A 22,221-nucleotide genomic window follows, 5' to 3' on the forward strand; every position below is an offset into this window, starting at 1 on the left:
GTCTTCGATTTTGTAAAATAGTTCATAAACTAGTAAATGCTGTTTTAGACCTTGTAATTACTAAAAATAGGACATTTATTACAATATTTTTGATAATTTGTCCTTACATTCGTAATAATCGATCCAAGAGATGTAACTATTTTCTCAATACGGAACATTACACAAAATACTACCCAGTTACACATTCGAGAACCATATTACGTGAATGAGGACACATGCTCTATTTGGTATGAAATTTAAAGATTTACCACTTGTACAACACATTTGTTGTCAATTTTGTAAAATAGTTCATAAACTAGTAAACATTGTCTTAGACCTTGTAATTACCAAAAATATGACATTTATTACAATATTTTTGATCATTTGTCCTTACATTTGTAATAATTGATGTCAGAGATGTAACTATTTTCTCAATACGGAACATTACACAAGATACCACCCAATTAGTCAATAACACATTTAAGAACTATATTACATGAATGAGGACACATGCTCTATTTGGATTGAATATTAAGGCTTACCACTTGTAGAACACATTTGTCGTTAATTTTGTAAAATAGTTCATAAACTAGTAAATGTTGTCTTAGACCTTGTAATTACCAAAAATAGGACATTTATTACAATATTTTTTTATCATTTGTCATTATATTCGTAATAATCGATGTCAGAGATGTAACTATTTTCTCAATAGTGAACATTACACAAGATACCACCCAATTACACATTCGAGAACTCTATTACATGAATGAGGACACATACTCTATTTGGTATGAACTATGAAGATTTACTACTTGTAGAACACATTTGTCGTCAATTTTGTAAAATTGCTCGTAAACTGATAAATATTGTCTTAAACCTTGTAATTACTAACAACAGGACATTTATTACAATATTTTTGATCATTTGTCCTTACTTCGTAATAGTTGCTATCAGAGATGTAACTATTTTCTCAAAGAGAAACATTACACAAGGTATCACCCAATTATATATTAGAGAACTCTATTACGTGAATAAGGACATATGATTTATTTAGTCTAAAATATGAAGATTTACCACCAAAAACAACACATTCGTTTTTAATGTTATAAAATGATTCATAAATATGTAAATGTGGTCTTGACCTTGTAATTACACACGGAGGACATTTTTTTACGACATTTTAGTCAGGGAAAATTTCATGAATGGTACCTAAAGTAAGGCCCACTATGCATTTCAGTACATCAAGTTCCAAAATATAAATTTTGGTACATGAGGTTTCAAAACTGACCTAGTATACATACATGACGTCAATGACGCCGTTAGTTCAAGGGGTAAAACAGTCTCTTCACATTTTTTACTCTGAGCACTCAGGTATCTCTCTTCTTTTGTTCTGGGCACCCAACTCTCTCTCTCTCTCTCTTCCCCCTCCCTCAATTGGAAATCGGAAGCAAGTTTCGGGATCCGATGCTACCATTGGCAGCGGACCAATACTCGGCTAAATCAAACCTTAGAATGACACACCTAGCGGATTGATGATCCTCAACTAGCCAACACAGCCCACCATTCACCTCAGTAGCCTGAAAAATATGCTTAACGAAATAAGGAGGTGTGTCCGCATCTGAGCTGAGTGTTGGTTTTGAGATTAGATTGGAATAACGATCGGTTTCGCTCCAGATGAGATTTGATGAAGTTGGGATTTGTGAGCAGAGAGCCCCATGGCTTGCACACGCACCTGAATCGAACCAGAGACTTCTCCGGCAGCCGTTTCAGGATTCGATGTTGATATCCGGAATCTCCAGATTCAGGTTCTGGGTTGTTATTGTTTCATCTTCTTCTCTTCCATCAAACATGTTTTGGTTTATCACTCGATTCGGGTTCTGGGTTTGGTTCAGGGTCGATACATCTCCATCTTCTTCTTCTTACAGAAGTGTCGGCTTCTGGGTTTTTTTTTTCTCGGCAGTGGTTGCGGAGGCTGCGGCAACTATCCGGACATCACAGAGCAGAGCTCGGCCTCTGAGACTCTTGTCATGGGTGGAACACAGAAACTGAACTATGGACAGCATGAGGCTGGTGTGGCTATCGAGGGAGGCTCCGGTGGCTGCAAGTCTGTCAACTGCACCTGCAACCTTGCAATTGCAAGTGAGCGAGGTACTGAAGCTTTAATGGAGTCTGGTGCTTGAAGAAGAAAAGCTTGATAGTAATAGCTCTATAATAGTTTGTCCGTGTGTCTGGCTCTATATCTCAATTCTGAAGGTGTTTTTTAGAATTATGTTCAGAATAAAGTAGTTGTTTGTGCAGATATAAAGTCATGGCTCCTTCTGGATCGTTGTTGTTCATCTTGTTCTCTTCGATTAGACATGTTTTGGGTATGTGGAAATTGGAAAGAGAATGAGTGGGTCAGAGGGAGAGACAGAGAGAGAGAGAGAGAGAGGTGATTTTTTTTTGGACCAAAAAGAAGAGTCAGAGTGAGAGAGTACTAAATTACCCTCTAACAAATGAATAATGACATAAGAGTTAACGGCATCATTAACGTCGTGTACGGATAGTAGGTCGGACTTCACATTTCGTGTACCAAAATTCATAATTTATAACTTCGTGTACATAAATGCATAGTGGGCTTTAGTTGGTGCCTTTTAGTCATTTCTCTCATCTCATTTTCAGCTCTTCTCGACCTCTCTCGCTCTCTCAGAGTCTCTCTCTCCGTCTCTCATAGTCTCATCCACGCAATCTCTCCGTCGCTTCACCAAAGATTGGGTAAGGTTTTGAAATTTAGGCCCAGTTACATTGACTTTAAATTTGGGTTTCTGGGTTTCATACTTTGAGTTTCCAGTTCATATCAGTCTCCATCTCGGTTTTGATGAGAACCAATTTTGTGAGATGGGCTCGTCTCAATGATTCAAACTTCACCCGTTTTGCATTATGATTTGATTTTGATTTAGAGGTAAGAGTTTTTAATTTGGGTTTTATGGTTTACGGTTCTGATTTGCTTATTTCTACTCTTTATGTTTGAACTTAAAAATACGTTGTCATTTGGTTTTTATGGCTAGAATATGGGACCTTCCCTTAGAAAATGATGAAGAGGAGGCATAATTTAAAGCTAAAACAAAAGAGGAAGTGAATGCCCCAAAAGATTTACCTCCACAACTCCTATTTGTTCATCAGGTAAATATTACTGTCATAATGTTCTACTCCAAGAAGACTCCATTGTTCATTCAATTCAACTCATTTGTTTTTTTATTGTAACAGAGACAAAAAGACTTGAAATAACATCATTCCCATTCACAAATTCCTGGCATGATCGTACAGCTGCAGCAGATGATTACAATATTCTGATGCCTTAAGTTTTGATATCAATATGCTTTGTCCACTATAAAGAGTAGATTTTTTTTATTTTTATTCAAAGGTACCCACCAACCCATTACTTGAAATACAATTAAACTACAAATCCATCACCAATCTCATGGAAATTCTCTATCAGAGTATGAGACTATCACAAAGTTCCCAAATTGATTAAACATAAAAGATTACCAAGTCTCTCTCTCGAATTAAAATTTTAAAACAGCAAAAGCCCAACTCCAAAGCAAAAGCAGCAGCTATTCCAGCTTAGAATCCGAGCTTGGTGCGGCGCCAGGGCCTGCGCTTAGCGTTGCACCTGATGGTGTTGTCGGTCCTCATGCGGATCCAGTGAGGGGTGGGCCTGTTCTGCCTCATCTTCTTCCCCGGCTTCTTCTTGATGATGAAGGTCTTATGCGACGGCATTTTCGCTGGGAGCACTGGGAGACTTGAGCAGCGGCTTGCAGACAAAACCTAGCGATGAGTAGATTCATCACATCATGTTCCAATAATGGGATGGATGAATGCGTTATGCTGAAGCTGCTAGCTATACGAGTGACATTTTGTCTCTTTACCCTTTCCTTCCGTTTTCCCATTTTGGGGGTTTGGTTGTGTATGGAGTTTAAATGGGACATCTAATCTCCAACTTCAACAATAGATTGAAGAATAAATAGCAATGCTAAACAAAGATACTAAGAAATTAATCAACCACTGTCCAATTGAAACTCATAACAAACGCAGTTCCAAGTCTAGCTAGTACGTACCTAGCATGAAGCAAAACGCTGAATAACGATTAATCAAAGAGAAAACTAAAGCATTAACCAAAAATTACTAATGTAGAAGAGCACCAAAATCTCAAGGAGTTTCAACAGATTTATAAGGTCAAAATTAATCCTGCTAGTGGAGGCATACGGTATTAGGATGTTAAAACTAAGCAATATGCAGGTGACCCAGCAACTTACCAAGCTTGTTTCAGGCTTTCTGCTTTGCTGCTTGAGGAAGAGATCGAGCAACCAAGTTCAAGACTTCGAGGCTATTCGACTGAAAACCCAGAAAGTAGTGGAGATGTACGTTCATGTGATACAGATCGATTGAAAAGTAAAAACCGACTTACCACCGTTAGTTCGTCACCGTCGAGTGTAGAAAGGGCCATCGACGCCTCAACGGTCGAGGAGAGAGGCTGAGACGGAGAGGGTCTTTGCCGCAGAGAGAGAACCCGTGGGCTGGAGGCTGAAGACGACTGGAGGAGCAGTGGAGAGGCAGAGAGAGAGAGAGTCGTTGTTTTTCAAGTTGAAAATCTTGAGTTATAAGAAATGCTCTGCCCTAGCCGCCGCTTGCTAGGTTTCCAATGGCGCTCCCTTGCGTCAATCCAAATCGGTGCTATTTCTTTGCCTCGAGAGGAGAAGAATGTATGCCGCCCTAAGAGCATCGAGAATGCGCCTCTGCCGGCCGAACTCGTGCTCCAATCTTCAAAGGACGTCGCTGTTGTGCGTCCAACAACAAGTGACGTGCGATCTAAATGGGGGACTACGAAATACTCATCTCATGTGAACGTCGGTGGCCAGCATTGGAAGTCGTGGGTGATGGAGATGAGATCCTCTGTCAATCGACCACGCAGAGGACGTCTGAAGAATCTGGATGATAGGCTTGCAAAGCTGAATGGGATCTGCTATGGCCGGTAAGGATCGCTTCCGTCCCCAAAACAAGGCAGTGGCGATCTGGTTTTCAAGCAATGCAACAATTCGGCTTCGAATTGCAGGAGCTGTGAAATCGACCGTTGGTCTTGCCATAGAGTTTCATCCAGATGCAGCAAGAAGACCATGGCGGGTTGTGGCGCTTGATGCTGATCGGAAGGTGGTAGCAAGGTTGGAGGATGTGGTGCCCAGATTGGTTTTGTGGCCCAAGTCACGGTGGTGGCCCATTGCAATTTGGGTATTCAAAGTAATGCCAGGCGTGATTTGGGTGTCCAGAGAGAAGTGGAGGTCCAACTCTATTTGGGTACTAAATAGGTGTTGGGTGGCCAAAACAACTAGGGGTCTCTTACGGATTGTGGCTCTTTTATGGGACAAACTATTGGATTCAAATTCTATGGGGTTTCGTATTTGGGATCCAGGAGGATGGATCCAACCAAACCTCCTGGCCATGGTGTGGAAGACAAGGAGAAAATTTAGTTTTTTGTTGAGCTATGCCTATTTACTGTGTCCTAGCTTTGTCATAGTTATAGGTTTGCTTTTAATAAGTGAGCACTGGTTGTCTAATGAGTGGTGCTAGCATACCACGTCCTAAACTTGCTCTTGAGATTGGCAAGGGAAGGTATGTATCTGTGCCATTCTGGCTTGAGATGAATGAATGATTACTTGGTTCAAAAAAAAAAAATCAACTTAATAAAAAAAGAAAAAACCGGTTACCTGCTAAATAGGTTAACTTGATTTGATTCGAATATCCACGACCATTGGATATATTGCGGATCTAACGGTCACAAATATTCATCAAACAAACAGTATGGGATACCCCCCCCCCCAGTACTGTAGAATTTTCCTTATGTTTCAATTTTGAATATTACCTCATCTCCTCTTTGTTCTCTATGCTCTTCAGAGGTGGAATCTATAGAACATGTATTCTTCTTTTGTCCGTGACAATGTACATGGTTTGCTCTTCCGGTGAGTTATATATATAGAGTGCCACTGTGCTCTATTACTTATTTTTTGATCGTTGGTTTGAAGATTTTGTTCAATCTCACACTCTACCTTATGTTTTCCCATTTGCTTACTCATATGGCCTTTATGGTTTGGCATTTGGAAAATATAGATGTTCATGTTTCTTTGATCATTGCTCCCAAAATCCATTATTGGTTGCTCGTAAGGCTCATTCGGCTACGCTTGAATTTCTTAATCTCTATCCCAGTTATTCTAACGTGGCTCCTTATATTTCTTCAAGTCCCTCTCATCGATGGAATCTACCCCGAAGTTGGGAAGAGTTAAGGTGATCGAACATTGATGCAGCTTGGGATAGTGTCTCTCTTAATGGAGGTATTGCTGTTAGGATTTGGTGGTTCTAATGGGCATCTCTTGGCTAGTTCTGCTCAATCTGTGCGGGCAGCTATTGCTGTGGAGGGTTTAGCTATTTTGAAAGCTCTTTCACTTGCCTTTTCTTTATCTTTATCTACTATTTATGTGGGATCAGACTCGTGGCAGCTCATTTCTACTCTCAAGAACCATTATGTGGTGGTGGACTTGTCCAATAAAGCAACATTCATGCTATTATATCTTTATCCAGATCTTTTGTCTCAGTTAGCTAGTCTTAGTCTAGCGGAAATGCAAATTCATGTTACGAATCCTTTACCTATGAACAGCTTATCTCTACTACTATAAAGGGAAGCCAAAATTTGATGTCAAAAGTTTCACCAAATTTTGGATTGTCATATATGTCCTTTGAATAAAATAAACTAATTCATATAAAAAAATATATAAAATGTCCTTATAGTAAAATGCAAAAATTAAATAAAAAGAAATTTAAAAAAAATTGCTACGGATAGTTTCTCAATTAAAGTTACTTAAATTTGAGACAAAAAATATCAAGTTTCTACTATTTTATTCCAGATGGAGTAGATGGAGGAGATGGTAGTTGTGGTGGTGATGATGGAGGAGATGAAGTAGTATGGGTATTATGGATTTGGAATTTAGGAGGTGAAGATGGAGCTTTTGTGGTGGAGATGGAGATGGAGAGAGAAAGAAGATGTAATGGGGTGGTATGGTGGTGTTTGAAGAGTGAAATGAAGAGATGCCTATATAAGGAAGAGAGAGAGAGGTGTAAAATGATGAAGAAAGGCAAAGAGAGTAGCTATGTCTCTTGGAGGAAATGAAAAAGGCAAGGAGATGGAGTGTTAGAGTGGGTTTGGGTCCCAAAACTAAGGAAATAATGGTGTAGGTTAATGTAGGTAATGATGGGTATAAGATGATGATTAAACCCTACAAACATGACAGATTTTGTATGCTAAGGCTGGACTTTTAGGGTACTTAGAGAGTAGGGGTAGTGTGTAAAAGAGGGAAAATGGATGAAGTTGATTTGGACCAAAAAAGTTGAGATTTGGCTATGATAGAATGATGGTGAATGGATGTAATGAAATGGGTGTAATGTTACTCTTCTTGCTTGCTTCTCCATGAATATGGCCGAAAAGTACATGGCACCACCATAAGTTGTGGTTGGCCACCACTTGTGCCGCCAAAAGTGGTAATTCGCCGTAATTTGAAATTTTACTTTTTGCTCCACATTTGACCGTTATTCTTCCTAGCTCCAATTCTCCATTTCAAAGCCCAAAATGAGTGTTTCCTTCACTCTTGCAATATTCCTAGATAAATAAAAAAATTATTTAGTGAAAACTAAAATAGATTCAAAAACAAGTTAAGTTCAATATTTAAGGGAATGCATAGGTCGGTGAGCTGTGACTTGTTGGTAAATTATAATTCCAACATTGTATAGGTCATGGGTTCGATTCTCACTGACATATGTAAGGGTGGGGTGGGTTAAGGGTTTAAAAAAAATATATATATATTTAAGGGAATGCATATATATATATATATATATATATATATAGGGTGGGTTAAGGGTTTAAAAAAAAAAATATATTTAAGGGAATGCATATATATATATATATATATATTATGGTCTAACAAAATTTTGTAATTTAAAAAGCAAAAGGGACTTGTGAAGAGTATGAGAGGTTAGGTGGGGAAATTTAGAGATCTTAATAGAAAACCTCATAAATTGGTTTTACTTTTTTTTTTTCTTGCGGTGGCATATGAATATTTAATTATTAAATTTATAATACATGGCTGGGATCAAAAGAAATAAAAAATACTAATAATACAAATAAGTGGAGAATTCAATGTATTTCGTTGAGTTCTTTCATTAAAGTTTGATGTTTTCCATTATGGAAGAAAGATACAAATAAGCGGACATTTTAATGTATCTAATAAATAATAATTGCAGTGCCATTTTGAAATTTGAAATTTGAATATCACTAATAATACAAATAAGTGGAGAATTCAATGTATTTTGTTGAGTTCTTTCATTAAAGTTTGATGTTTTCCATTATGGAAGAAAGATACAAATAAGCGGACATTCCAATGTATCTAATAAATAATAATTGCAGTGCCGTTTTGAAATTTGAAATTTGAAATTTGAATATCACTAGTTGAAAAAAAGGCACTTCATTTTTATTTTGGGTTTTTTACAGTACCATTTGGTCTAGTGGCATAGTCTCCCCTTCGTAAGTGGGAGGTTGTGAGTTCGACTCACGAAATGTTATTTACCTAATAAAAAAAAAACAAAAAAAAAACAGTGTCTGAACTCTTCGAGGACTTTTGAAATGATACCTGAACTTTCAAAGTTATCAATGTGATACCTGACCTCATTTTTTCGTATCAACGTCGTACCTACGGTCAATTTCCGTCACGGAACCGTTAACTATGACCACGTGTCCGGCACGTGAGGCACAAAATAAGGGTAAAAGACTAATTTACCCTCAAAAGTATTTTTTTTAATTATTTTTTATTCTTTATTTTTGTTGCTTTCTTTCTTTCTTGTTTTTCTTTTTCAGCTTCTTCTTCCCTCTGCTTTGTCCCTCCGATTTGAAGCAGAGTCTCTGGTCCAAATGCTGATTAAGGACGTTAAGCAAATCTGAAGAATTTCTTCATGCAACAGGGAAGGTTAGGGTTTCCTACAAGCTAAAAAAGGTTAGGGTTTTACTTGAGCTCAGCTCCTACTAGCTCTCACTGCAAATCTGTAAATCTTATGTAATTATGATTCCTATTTAGGTAGGTTATCATGTAATTATAGGAATATCTGTTTCCTATTAGAGTTAGACGACTCCTCTTGTCCTTGTATATATACCCCTTTGTGGATGAATAGAATTATTATTGAAAACCCTAAATCAACATATTCTTTTCTACTTGGTATCAAAGCAGGTTCAATCCTTTGAACTTGCCTGCATCCTTCGAATCCTGAATCCTGAATCCTGAATTCTGAATCCCAAAGCACACCACAAACCGCTGCGTACCACCACCATTGAAATCAAACTCCTCAATGGCCGGACCTGAAATTGAAGGCGCACAGTCAAATCCCGAGAAGACAATGGTGTCATCCTCACCGATCATCCACCACCACTACACTACCCAACAAGACAATTCTGCTTTCCCCACAAGTGTTGTCTTGAATGAATCCAACTACACCATATGGGCTCCTCTTATGCGAATGCGCATTGGAGCACGAGGAAAGGTTGGCTATCTGACCGGAGTAAAGGCTGAACCCGCCATGAATTCTGCAGAGTATGAAGCTTGGGCCACGAACAATGAAAAGGTGAAAAGTTGGCTGATTGACTCCATGGAATCCTCTCTTATGAACCGGTATATTCGTCTTCCTACTGCAAAAGATATTTGGGAAGCTGTAGAGAAAACCTTTTATGATGATTCTGATGAAACCCGAATCTTTGAGTTGAACAAAAAGTGTTTTGAAGCAAAACAGAATGGAAGGCCAATCCCGACCTACTACAATGAGTTAGTGGCAATGTTCCAGGAGATTGATCAAAGGGCGGCCTCTCAACATGATAATATTGCAGCTGTCGTTCAAGAAACTTCAGCAATGTCCCGGATGCGTGTTCACATGTTTTTGAGTGGACTTGACCAAGAGTATGATCAGGTGCGTGGAGAAATCCTGCGCAAGGAGCCTAAATTCTCCTTGGAGCAGAGCTATGCTTACATTCGCAAGGTGCAATCAGAGAAACAAGCTATGGGGCGTTCTGTGCAAACTGAATCTTCTGTGATGGCTGTTCAACGCCGACCCGGTCCTCTTCCAGGCTTCTCAGGTCCTTCTCCACGCCGTCCTCACGACAAACCAAACCCATACGCAAACAAAAAATGTGTTGTCTGTGGGGAATTAGGTCATACCAAGGAGCGGTGCTATGAAGTGATTGGCTACCCTGATTGGTGGGACTTCACCAGGAAACCGCGAAAGAATCCGGGCAAGGCGGCTATTGCTACTACAGAGGAAGAGCATCTAGACAATGCCTCCGCTAATGTAGCACAGTCAGGTATGAAGGGTAAGGTTACTTTGAATAATACATGGATAATTGATACAGGTGCATCTGATCATATGACCAATGACCCTAGTCTTGTGAAAAACCTTAGACGTTCCCCTCAAAATATTGTCTCTACTGCTGATGGTACTCCTACTCCGGTTACTGGCGAAGGCTCTATTGTTATATCTGATACCCTAACCCTGGAATCTGTCCTAGTTGTTCCCTCACTAGCCTATAATCTCCTATCTGTTGGTCAAATTATTTTGGCACTTACATGTATTGTGACCTTCTATCCATCTTTCTGTGTGTTTCAGGACATTCTGACTCGGCGGATTCTTGGTTATGGTGTTAGAAGGGGAAAATTATACTACCTGGATCTGACAGAGTCTGGAGAAAAACAGAAGCATCTTTTGGGGCAAGCTAATCAGATTAATGGGGTAGAGCATGCAAAGGAAGCTGTATGGTTATGGCATCGCCGTTTAGGTCATCTATCTTTTAGTTATCTTAAGAAACTGCAGCCTCATTTGTTTTCGGTTGTCAGTGATTTAGATTTCCATTGTGACATTTGTGAACTGGCCAAGAGCCACCGTATTTCATATTCACCAAGTCTTAATAAAAGTCCCGTTCCTTTTATGAAAATCCACTCTGATGTCTGGGGTCCTGCAAAGATTCCCTCTCTTTCTGGAGCTCGATATTATGTCACATTTATTGATGATTGTACTCGCATGACGTGGGTGTCATTACTGAAGAATAAGAGTGAAGTATTTGGGTTGTTTACTGATTTTCACAAAATGGTGACTACTCAGTATCAACAATCTATTAGAGTGTTTCAATCTGACAATGGTGGAGAGTTTGTGAATGGCCCTATGTTTGAATTTTGCCGGTCACAGGGGATTCGTCATCAAACCTCCAACTCTTATACTCCTCAACAGAATGGTTTGGCAGAACGGAAGAACAGACAGTTGATGGAAGTTGTTCGGGCTTCATTGTTTGGCATGAATGTACCTCGGTCTTATTGGGGAGAAGCGGTGAAGTCTGCAGCATACCTCATCAATCGTACTCCTTCCCGGGTAATTGAGTTTCAGAATCCTCATCAAAAGCTTCATACACTCTTGACCATCCCCTCTCTGCCTAATTTGGAACCCCGAGTGTTTGGTTGCACTGCTTATGTTCATATACCAAAGCCACACCGAAGCAAACTTGATCCCCGTGCGAAGAAGTGTATGTTTGTAGGTTATGCCGAGTTTCAGAAGGGCTACAGATGTTATGACCCGCTCACTAACACAATACACCTCTCTCTTGATGTCTACTTCCGTGAATCTGAGCCATATTACCCATGGGGAACTTCTCGGTCTTCCCTTCAGGGGGAGAAAGGTTGTGAAGGGAATCCTATTTGTGATTTTGATGTCTTTGAAGACTTGGAAAATTTGGAGGAGCGATTTGAAGGACGAAATTCTGCCACAGCCAAAAACGATCGATCGCCAGGGACAAACGATCGATCGTTTCCAGAGACAGAAACTTCCAGTGGACAAAACGATTGATCGCCAGAGACAAACGATCGATCGTTTCCAGGGACAGACGCTGACGACACAAACGATCGATCGTTTGGAGAGAACGATCGATCGTTGCAACAAACAGGGACTGAGGCAGAAGCAGACACCACAAACGATCGATCGTTTGAGGCTAACGATCGATCGTTTCCTGATATGACCGGTTTGGAGAATTTGAATCAAAATTCAGACGTATCTGAAGCTCACACACAAGATATTTCCCCTTCTACATCACCAACTGAAGATTCGCTCAGAATGATCCACCTCAGGTACCCCTAAACTTTAATGAGTCTTCTGGGTTAGAAAGTGTTGAGTCTAGGAAATCACAAAGGGTTACCAAGGGAATCCCAAAAAAACAATATGAACCAGATATCAAAGCCAAAGCTAAATACCCCATAGCTAACTTTATATCTAACCATAGGATTTCCGGGTCACATGCACTTGTTGTTGATCAATTATCTACTGTATCTATTCCTAGTAACGTGCAGGATGCATTGAAGGATCCGAAATGGACAAGGGCGATGAATGAAGAATTGGAGGCTCTTCAGAAGAATGCAACATGGGAGTTAGTACCTATGCCGGTTGGAAAGAAGACTGTAGGATGTCGTTGGGTGTTTACTGTGAAGCTCAATGCTGATGGAACTATTGATAGATACAAGGCTAGGTTGGTTGCCAAGGGATACACACAACGTTATGGAATTGATTATGAGGAGACTTTCGCACCTGTGGCAAAAATCAATACTGTTCGGATCCTAATCTCACTTGCAGCAAACAAAGATTGGCCCTTGCACCAGTTTGATGTGAAGAATGCGTTTCTTAATGGGAATTTAGAGGAAGAAGTGTACATGGATGTGCCTCCTGGTGTTAAGAATTATCCAAGTGAAGCTGGCAAGGTGTGTAAATTGAGGAAATCGTTGTATGGCCTGAAGCAATCTCCAAGAGCATGGTTTGGAAGATTTTCAAAGTCCATGAGAGCTTTTGGATACAAACAGAGCAATTCTGACCATACCTTGTTTATCAAGCGGAAGAATGGCAAGGTTACAGCTCTTATTGTGTATGTGGATGACATGATTGTTACAGGGGATGATCCGAAAGAGATGAATGAGTTGCAAAAGTATCTGTCAAAGGAGTTTGAAATGAAGGATCTGGGACAACTGAAGTATTTTCTGGGTATTGAAGTTGCGAGGTCTAAGAAGGGAATTTCTCTGTCACAGAGGAAGTATGTTCTTGACTTACTGGCTGAAACGGGGATGCTGGATTGCAGTCCAATTGAGACACCCATTGAGATGAATCACAGACTTGCCATTTGTCCTGATCAAGTTCCAACTGATAAGGGAAGGTATCAACGTCTTGTAGGAAGGTTGATTTATCTTTCACATACTAGACCTGATATTGCTTATGCTGTGAGTGTTGTCAGTCAGTTTATGCATTGTCCTAGTGAAGAACATATGGATGCAGTTTTTCGGATTTTGAGGTATTTGAAGATGGCGCCAGGTAAAGGATTACTGTTCGAGAAAAAAGATGAATTGGAAGTTGTGGGATACACAGATGCAGATTGGGCTGGTGATAAAACTGACAGGCGGTCTACATCTGGGTACTTCACGTTTGTAGGAGGGAACCTTGTCACTTGGCGTAGCAAGAAACAGAAAGTTGTTGCCAGATCAAGTGCAGAAGCTGAATTTCGAGGTATGGCACATGGAGTCTGTGAAATGTTATGGATTCGTAATGTCCTGAAAGATCTAGGTTACAAGCTTAAACAACCTATGGATTTGCATTGTGATAATAAAGCTGCAATTGAGATTGCACATAACCCAGTTCAGCATGATAGAACAAAGCATGTGGAGGTTGACCGTCACTTTATCAAAGAAAATCTTGACAGAAAGGTTATTCGGTTTCCATTTGTAAACTCAGAAGAACAGTTAGCTGATGTTCTTACTAAAGGAGTGTCCAGGAAGATATTCGACAGCTCGGTTGACAAGTTGGGCATGATAGATATCTATGCACCAACTTGAGGGGGAGTGTAGAATCGCTGTAAATCTTATGTAATTATGATTCCTATTTAGGTAGGTTATCATGTAATTATAGGAATATCTGTTTCCTATTAGAGTTAGACGACTCCTCTTGTCCTTGTATATATACCCCTTTGTGGATGAATAGAATTATTATTGAAAACCCTAAATCAACATATTCTTTTCTACTAAACAGTTTCATCATGGTTCCATCTCTAATCGAATTCACGACTTCCTCAAATCCACCAAACTCCGAACTCCAAATTAAGCTAAGCCCATCAATTCAGACCGTTGTAGATGAAATCCACAAGGAAAACCCCAAACTCTCTCCCTCGATTCAACAATTCTACCAACCAATGCAATCTTGGGTCGACCCGCCTCTCGAATCCATCTGGGTCTACACCGCATTGACATTTCGGAGCCAGAACCACCCAAAAGGCGACATCTTGGACCGAATCGCCGCCGCAAAGGACTTGTTTCAGCTGCTCTCCTCTTGCTCAGCTCCCTGCGGTTCCTCAAAGAGCGTCGCGCTGCTCGCTCCGGTGGTGCGGTTGGCACACGACGTCGTTTTGGATTTGTTTAAGAGGAGTTGGGGTTGAAGAAAGAGAAGAAAGTGATGAAGGAGGTGAAGAATTTGGTAGGAGTGATTCTGGGGTTTATAAATGTGTGCTGTTCTAGCAGGGATTCGGGTCAGGAGGAACCTTTGATTGATTCGAGTTCGGGTTGGTCTTTTTCGGGTTTAAGTTGTGTTTGGTTGAACAGAGATGAGAATGTTAGGAATTTGTTACCTTTAGTGAGTGAGGAGGTGATTGGTGGGCTTAGTGAGAGAGATGGGGATGTGAGCTACTTGGCTGGAGTTGTTATTGCAGAGGTTTTTTTTGTTAAGACTGTGCTTGAATTGCAAAGCTGGGACTTCAGGGGAGGTGTTGGAGACAGAGTTGAGGACTTGGGCTGTTGGTTCCATTACTGGGTTCCAGAATGTTTACGTTTTCGGTTAGTATTGTTTTATCTTTGCATGAATTGAATGAATGTGTATTCGTAAATCAAGGTGTTTACTTCCACTTGACATTGATAGTTTAGTGTAGGACTATTTAATGTTTGGGTTTGCTGTTTGTTGATATCACAAGAAAGGGTGTAATTCTATCATGCTTGTATGAATCTATTTGGTAGATTTCGAGTACTGAGGCTATGTTTGGTAGGGCTGTTCTTTGAGAAAAAGCTGGCTTCTGCTTATTTTTGAGAATAAGTGGCTGAAAAGCAAAGCTGCTGAGTGTTTGGTAAACTGGCTTTTTATAGGAGCTGTCAGTGGCAGAAGCAGTGGGAAAGTGTTTGGTAAATCAAACTGGCTTGTGCTTTTTATTTGTGGAATGACCAAATTGGACATGGGAGATTATTTTGCCTTGATTATATACCAAACAATGTTGTTCAAATCCTCTTGTTATTATTTTTAATCTTTATTATGTTCTTATTAATTTTTGTTAACTTTCAATTTTTATAAATCATGGTGACTATATGATTAATATTGGACAATTTTAAAAATAACTTATACAAATATATTAGTAACATTAATAACAATTTGTTTCTGGTTCGCATCAAATGTTCACGTTATTACGCGCATTCATCAAACTTTAAGTAATGCTATTTCTTATTGTTTCCATTTCTTGTGCACCGTGACCATGATATTCTTCTTCTACATCATCATCCATTTCTATCTCACCACTTGACCCATAACCTTCTCTTTCTTCACTGCGGACAAAATGTCTATCACCATGTGCATGTATCCGTATATAATTATGAAGTGTCATGGTAGCAATGACAATCTTCACTTGCTTTTCAAATGAATAACCTTGCATGTCCCTTAAAATCTTCCACTTTTTTTTCCAAACTCCAAATGTGCGTTCTATAACGCTTCTAAGAGAAGAGTGTGCTTGGTTAAATACCTCTTTTTCATTTCTTGGCTCTTGCCTACGGTATTGTTGAAAATGTTGTCTCGGACCTTTGTAAGGTCCCAAAAACCCATTCATTTGAGGGTATCCGGAATCTACAACATAATATTTTCCTGTAAAATAAAGAAATGTCAAATTTTAACAAAAATTTGATCAAAACATCATAAAATTTGATCTAAAAATTCTCCTCTTCTTCCTCTTTCTTTCTTTCTTTCTTTATAACTCTCAACTACCTATCCCCATCCCCTGATTCATGCCCCTGCTTCTCCCAAATTGACCGTCCTTCTCCTCTTCTTCCACTTTCTTTCTTTCTTTATAACTCTCAAGTACCTATCCCCATCCCATGAATCATGCCCCTGCTTCCTCCAAATTGACCGACCCACTTTTTAGGAAAAATGGGATTCATGCAATTCAATACAACCTCATATTCATGTTATACAACCTGAAGATTCATGCAATTCGATACAACCTCAGATTCATGTTATACAAACTACAAGCTACAACAACAACAAATCATCATCATCATCACTCATGCCTATTTGCAACAACCTTATCTCCGATTCATGAACCAAAAACCAAGCTAACCAAAGTACAAGCTATCTATCACAACAAGAACCGAACCTGTGATGAGGGACAAAGAGATGGGTAGATCGATGCGGAGAGAGATCGATCTGTGGGAGCGGTGACGAGGACCGGTGACGGGGAGCTTGCGTCGGAGATCGATATGTGACGAGGGACACACAGATGGGTATATCGACGTCGGGGCTGCGGTCTATGATGACGGACGGAGATGGAGAGCGGTGACGGGGAGCAGCGACGATGTGAGGGAGAGAGATGCTTGCGTGCTGATACGTCTGTGATGGGGAGCAGCGACGATGCGAAGGTGACGGGGAGCTTCGAGGATGCAGTGGTGAGGGAGCAGCGAGGATGCGGCAGTGCGAGTGTGATGAGGGAGAGAGATGGGGGAGCAGGGAAGCTGTGATGCTGCGGGTGTGATGAGGGAGAGAGATGGAGAACAGTGACCACCGAAGATATGCGTAGGGTTAATGGTTCAGCTGAAATTGTTTCAGCTTGGAAGGGTAATTACCGGTATTTTGAAATTTTCATTAATCTACAGTAACACCGCTACAGTAATTTTCGGGCTTCTGGCTTTTGAAAGCTGGGGTTCGGCAGCTTCTGCTTTTGGGCAGAAGCCACAGCAGCTTCTGGAGGAAGCTGATGAGAAGTTGGCTTACCAAACACTTATGGGTCTTGTGCTTATAAGCAGGGGAGCTAAAAAGCCCCCCCCAAACATAGCCTGAATAATGGTATTAGTTTTGTTGATCTCGTGTTTAGTGTGCTGGCTTTCTTACTCTTTCTGATAACTAGAGGTCCTTTTAATTATCTTTGTTTTGTTTTGTTTTGTTCTGAGATGATCTTATAAGGTAATGACTAAAACAAAAACTATCACGGTGAATCTATGCAGAGTTCTGAAGACGAGGGAGTCGCGGCGGCTGGGGGAGGCGGGGGGAACGGGAGAGAAGATAACGGGACGGGCGGCGTTGGAGGAGTGAAGTGGCGGGGGGATCATGACAGGAGAGAGAGAGTTGCCGGAGGAGGAAATGTCGGAGACGGGAGGGGAGGATGACAGGACCCGCCCCGGATTTCACCTTGAAATCCGAAGTGGCCCTGCGGGGCCCACCTTAGAAGAAATTCTACCAAAAATTTGGCGGAACTCCCTCTAAAAGTGGACTACCCAAAAACCTATAGAAAGACATTTACACTTCTAAAATAATCCACCCTTAATCTTCTGGAGCCACCATGCTCCCTAAATCACAACACTTCCCAATTTCACAAACAATTCTGAACTTAAGAATATTAATCTCAAGAGTTATCAGAGCAATCTATTGTACAGGCGTACAAGAAGGTAGAATACAAGATAAAGGGCCGATACTTTTATAATGCGGAAGCTATGACAGCTATGCCTCAACCCCATGTACGCTCGACCTCAAGCTAAACTGGCCTGCAAACTGGGCATTTGAAACCGAAGGGCCCAGGGGAAAACATTTAAAAACCGTTAGAGTGAGTGGACGAAAAATAAGTAATTTCGAATGAATATGTAAAACTTAATGCTTTCCCAAGTTATTCTCTAAAATCTCGCATGCAGTAACAATCTTGAAAAATACTTTTAATCATCATCTTTACTGCAATCTTAATCGCGTAGAAATAAAACATCTTGAAATCTCTTAAAATCTCATCCTCAATCCTTATAAAAACATCCTTTTCAAGAGGCTTGCTTGATGACTAAAAAGGACTGCTGTCTAGTCATCTCATGCCATCTGGGAGGGACTGCCACCCAGATGACGCATCGGAAGGGACTGCCAACCGGAATAGGAGGCGGTGGTAGAAGGGACTGCCAACTAACCACAGGTAGTAGACGGGACTGCCGACTAACTACCTCATGTCATCTGGAAGGGACTGCCACCCAGATGACGCATCGGAAGGGACTGCCAACCCGAATAGGAGGCGGTGGATAGAAGGGACTGCCAACTAACCATCTCATGCCATCTGGGAGGGACTGCCACCCAGATGACGCATCAGAAGGGACTGCCAACCGGAATATAGTCTGGAAGGGACTGCCAACCAGATTATTACCTAGAAGGGACTGCCAACTAGGTAATATGCGCATGCGCCGTAAATAGTCTCCTCAATAAACTGAATAGCCTCCTCAATAAACTGGAAACAACCTCTTTCAGTTACTTGCTTTCGGAAAGAAACTCGCTGTTACTTCAATAAAACATTAATAATTCACCGAAAGCATAACTCAGGATTATCTCGCTAACTCAAATCTCAATATCTCAATAAATCCTCGAAAGCATAAGTCAAATACTCTGTAAATCAATAAATGCTTTCGGAAAGAAATCTCAATCTAACTTCAAGGCTGATAAGTGCGGAGTTCAAAACTCAATAAATCTCGATAATTCAACCATGCTCAAATATTAGCTAAATCCTTCGTACTCATATATCATCATATAAACTGATATTTGAAATCAATAATTCTCATAATATTTTCTTAATCAATCACTTCCCAAAAATCGTTTCCCAACTCAATAACTCATAAATAAAATAGCTTGAAAAATCTATTGAAAACCCTCGGGAAGGAAATCCAGCTCATAAAATCATAATACTCAATAATTCAAATAATAAATTAAACCTCAATCGGAAAATAATAATATACTGCATGCACATTTAATTTAAAATAAATGTCCACTCACAGTACTATTGAGGCGATCACGCATACAAGTTCCTTCGTCGAGCAATAGCTCGGAACGTCGCCCTTGAAGTGCTCCAATTTTGCCGATGAACACAAACCCGGAAATCTCCAAACCCACCAATTTGGAAATCCTTCAGATTCACCTTCCAAACGTAGAAATTCCAGCTAGAAGTCTTGAGGGAAGATGATCAGTGACCCGAGGCGCTCCTAATAGAGCCAATTTCACCGCCGAAGATAGCCGGAAACTGGAGAATTTCGCCGGAGAAGCAAACTGCTACAGTAACAATGCTTGCATAAATTCGGGGTTTGCCGGCCAAATCGCCGATACCCACTGGTACCATCGTGTAGAGGAGGAAGAGACGGTCCAAGGACAACTGGAATCACGTCAATCGGACGCCGGACGGTGAAGAAATCGGAAAAAGAAGGAGAAAGGGCGACGCGGGGGAAGAGGGAGAGAAAATCGGGGAGAGAGAAAATGACGAGTTACCACAGTAACTCGTCCTATTTATAGAAAGTTACCATGAACAGTAATTTTACCTTTTCGCTTATAACTTTCGCATACGAACTCCGATTTTTACGTACCACATATGCACGCGCTCGGTTTAACGTCCTCTACAACTTTTATGAAGAACATTTTCTCAAATTTTGACCCGAACAAAAGGCCAACTTTTAGGGCCCCTAAAATGTCGAAACGGAGCCAAAAAGTAAATGTAAATGTCGTTTACCCATCGAAAGACTAGTAAACTGGTAAATTTAAGTTCGGGACGTTACAGAGGAGGCGATGGGCTCCGGGGCGGCGAAGAACCCGACTTGGCGGACCTTCGGGTCGCTGACGAAGAAGTTGAAAGAAAGCAGAGGGAAGAAGAAGCTGAAAAAGAAAAACAAGAAAGAAAAAAAAAAAAAAAAGAAAGAAAGCACAAAAAATAAAGAATAAAAAATAATAAAAAAATATTTTTGAGGGTAAATTAGTCTTTTACCCTTATTTTGTGCCTCACGTGCCGGACACATGGTCATAGTTAATGGTTCAGTGACGGAAATTGACCGTTGATACGAAAAAATGAGTCTAGGTATCACATTGATAATTTTGCAAGTTCAGGTATCATTTCAAAAGTCCTCGAAGAGTTCAGACACTGTTGAAGTAAAAAATCCTTTTATTTTTTGACGAAAGAGCTAGTGCAGTAGCCCACATGCCTAGATTAATAATACAAATGGGGGACACTAATTGTGCCCAAACTACATATTTGAATAAGCGTAGAGAGACCGTCTCAAAATAATAACAAGTGTATCAACAAATCTGTGTATTCTAATTTACACAAATTAGCGAAGATACTATTTTTTTATTTTTTATTTACAATGGTGAGATACCGGAAAGACAAGGTGCGATGATACAATTAAGCCAACTTTCCGTACAATTCTAATGACCGTAATTAAAATCAGTGACACTTTGTTTTATCCTGTCACTAAGAGGTTGCGCTCAACTGACAACAGCTCATCGCCTCCCTAGGCTAGAGAAGGCACATAAAATTTGCATGTCGGACAAAGCGCACTTGGCCCTATCAATATTTGCCAGGAACTTATTAATAGCAAAAAAATACAACCTACAACTTCAGTTTTATTGGCATGGTTTTTTCTATTGAAAATTTGTTCACTTTTGAGATATTAAGGGTATGATCTGCCTGAATTAGATAAAAAGATTTACATTTGGTATATGTACAACCACATTTGGCTATTTCAATATCCTCATCCTATTTTTAGGAAAATAGAAAAACTTGAACAAAACTTGTACTTTATTCTGAAAAACTCAAGAAGAATAACTTAATATGTACTCATATTAATCCAATATCATGAGATCTAATGGTATAAATCTCTCTTTTGTAGGTGACGAGAATTCTTGAACTCAACTCATAAACTAGTTGTTGCCTATCTTCAATTGATATGTAATCAAAAGAAAAAGAAATGGTACCCAATACCAATCAATCTATTAACAATTCCAAATCGTATTATATTTTAATTTTTTAAATTTACAAAATAAAATTAACTAATGGGTATGATTAAAGGAGGCTCTTTTTCAAAGGCATATTACCTCATTCCCTCTTTGTTCTCTCTGCTCTTCAGAGGTGGAATTTATAGAACATGTATTCTTCTTTTGTCCGTAGACACTTTATGTGGTTTGCTCTTCTGGTGAGTCATATAGAGTGTCATTGGGCTCTATTAGTTCTTTTGATCATTGGATTGAAGTTATGTTTGTTCTATCTCAGACTCTACCTTATGTTTCTCATTTGCTTACTTATATAGCCTTTATGGTTTGACATTTGGAAACATATTTATTTATGTCTCTTTGATCATTGTTCCCCGAATTCATTGTTGTTGCTCGTAAGGCTCATTCGGCTACACTTGAATTTCTTAATCTCCATCCCAGTTCTTCTAATGTGGCTCCCCATATATCTTCAAGTCCCTCTCATCGATGGAATCCACCGAATTTGGGAAGAGTTCAGGTGAACATTGATGCAACTTGGGATAGTGTCTCTCTTAGTGGAGCGAGGTATTGCTGTTAGGATTAGTGATTCTAATGAGCATCTCTTTGCTGGTTCTGCTTAATATGCGCGGGCAATTTCGGCTAGTGTTTCGAAGAGTTGCTTGCCTCTTCTTTATCTCTATCTACTATTACTGTAGAATCAGACTCGTTGCGCGCAGCTTATTTCTACTCTCAATAACTATTATGTGGTGGTGGACTGGTTTGTTGCTTTATTGTTCATGCTATTATATCTTCATCCATATCTTTTGTATCAGTTAGCTGGTCTTGGTCTAACAGAAATGCAAATTCAGCAGCTCAATTTGTTGCTAGCCTTGCTCATAGGAAAGTTTGCCCTCTGAATTGGGATCTCAATCCCCCTCTTTTTCGGGAAATTATTCTATGTACCGACGGTGCAAATGACCCAACACTTATAAGATGATCTCAATTCTTGATATTTATAATTAATATTTTTATTAATAATCTAAGAGTGTATTTAATATAATCTAACCATCCATTTATGTCGGTGCAAGTGCACGTCGGTGTACTGAATCCTCTCTCCTC

General features: G+C 39.9%; 1 protein-coding gene across 1 annotated transcript; it reads right to left on the reverse strand.

Annotated features, from left to right (window-relative positions):
* Positions 1-3,443: 3,443 nt before the first annotated feature.
* Positions 3,444-3,805, reverse strand: LOC133712860 (large ribosomal subunit protein eL39z/eL39x-like). The gene has a single exon (XM_062138978.1). The coding sequence runs from the start codon at positions 3,736-3,738 to the stop codon at positions 3,583-3,585; it is 156 nt and encodes a 51-aa protein (XP_061994962.1). The 5' UTR covers positions 3,739-3,805; the 3' UTR covers positions 3,444-3,582.
* Positions 3,806-22,221: the final 18,416 nt, after the last annotated feature.

The sequence above is a fragment of the Rosa rugosa genome, chromosome 5 (genome assembly GCF_958449725.1).
Source record: "Rosa rugosa chromosome 5, drRosRugo1.1, whole genome shotgun sequence".
NCBI lineage: Eukaryota > Viridiplantae > Streptophyta > Magnoliopsida > Rosales > Rosaceae > Rosa > Rosa rugosa.

What these genes read in the sequence shown, in the direction of transcription:
- LOC133712860 (XM_062138978.1), bottom strand. Translation starts at nt 3,738, where the DNA reads ATGCCGTCGCATAAGACCTTCATCATCAAGAAGAAGCCGGGGAAGAAG.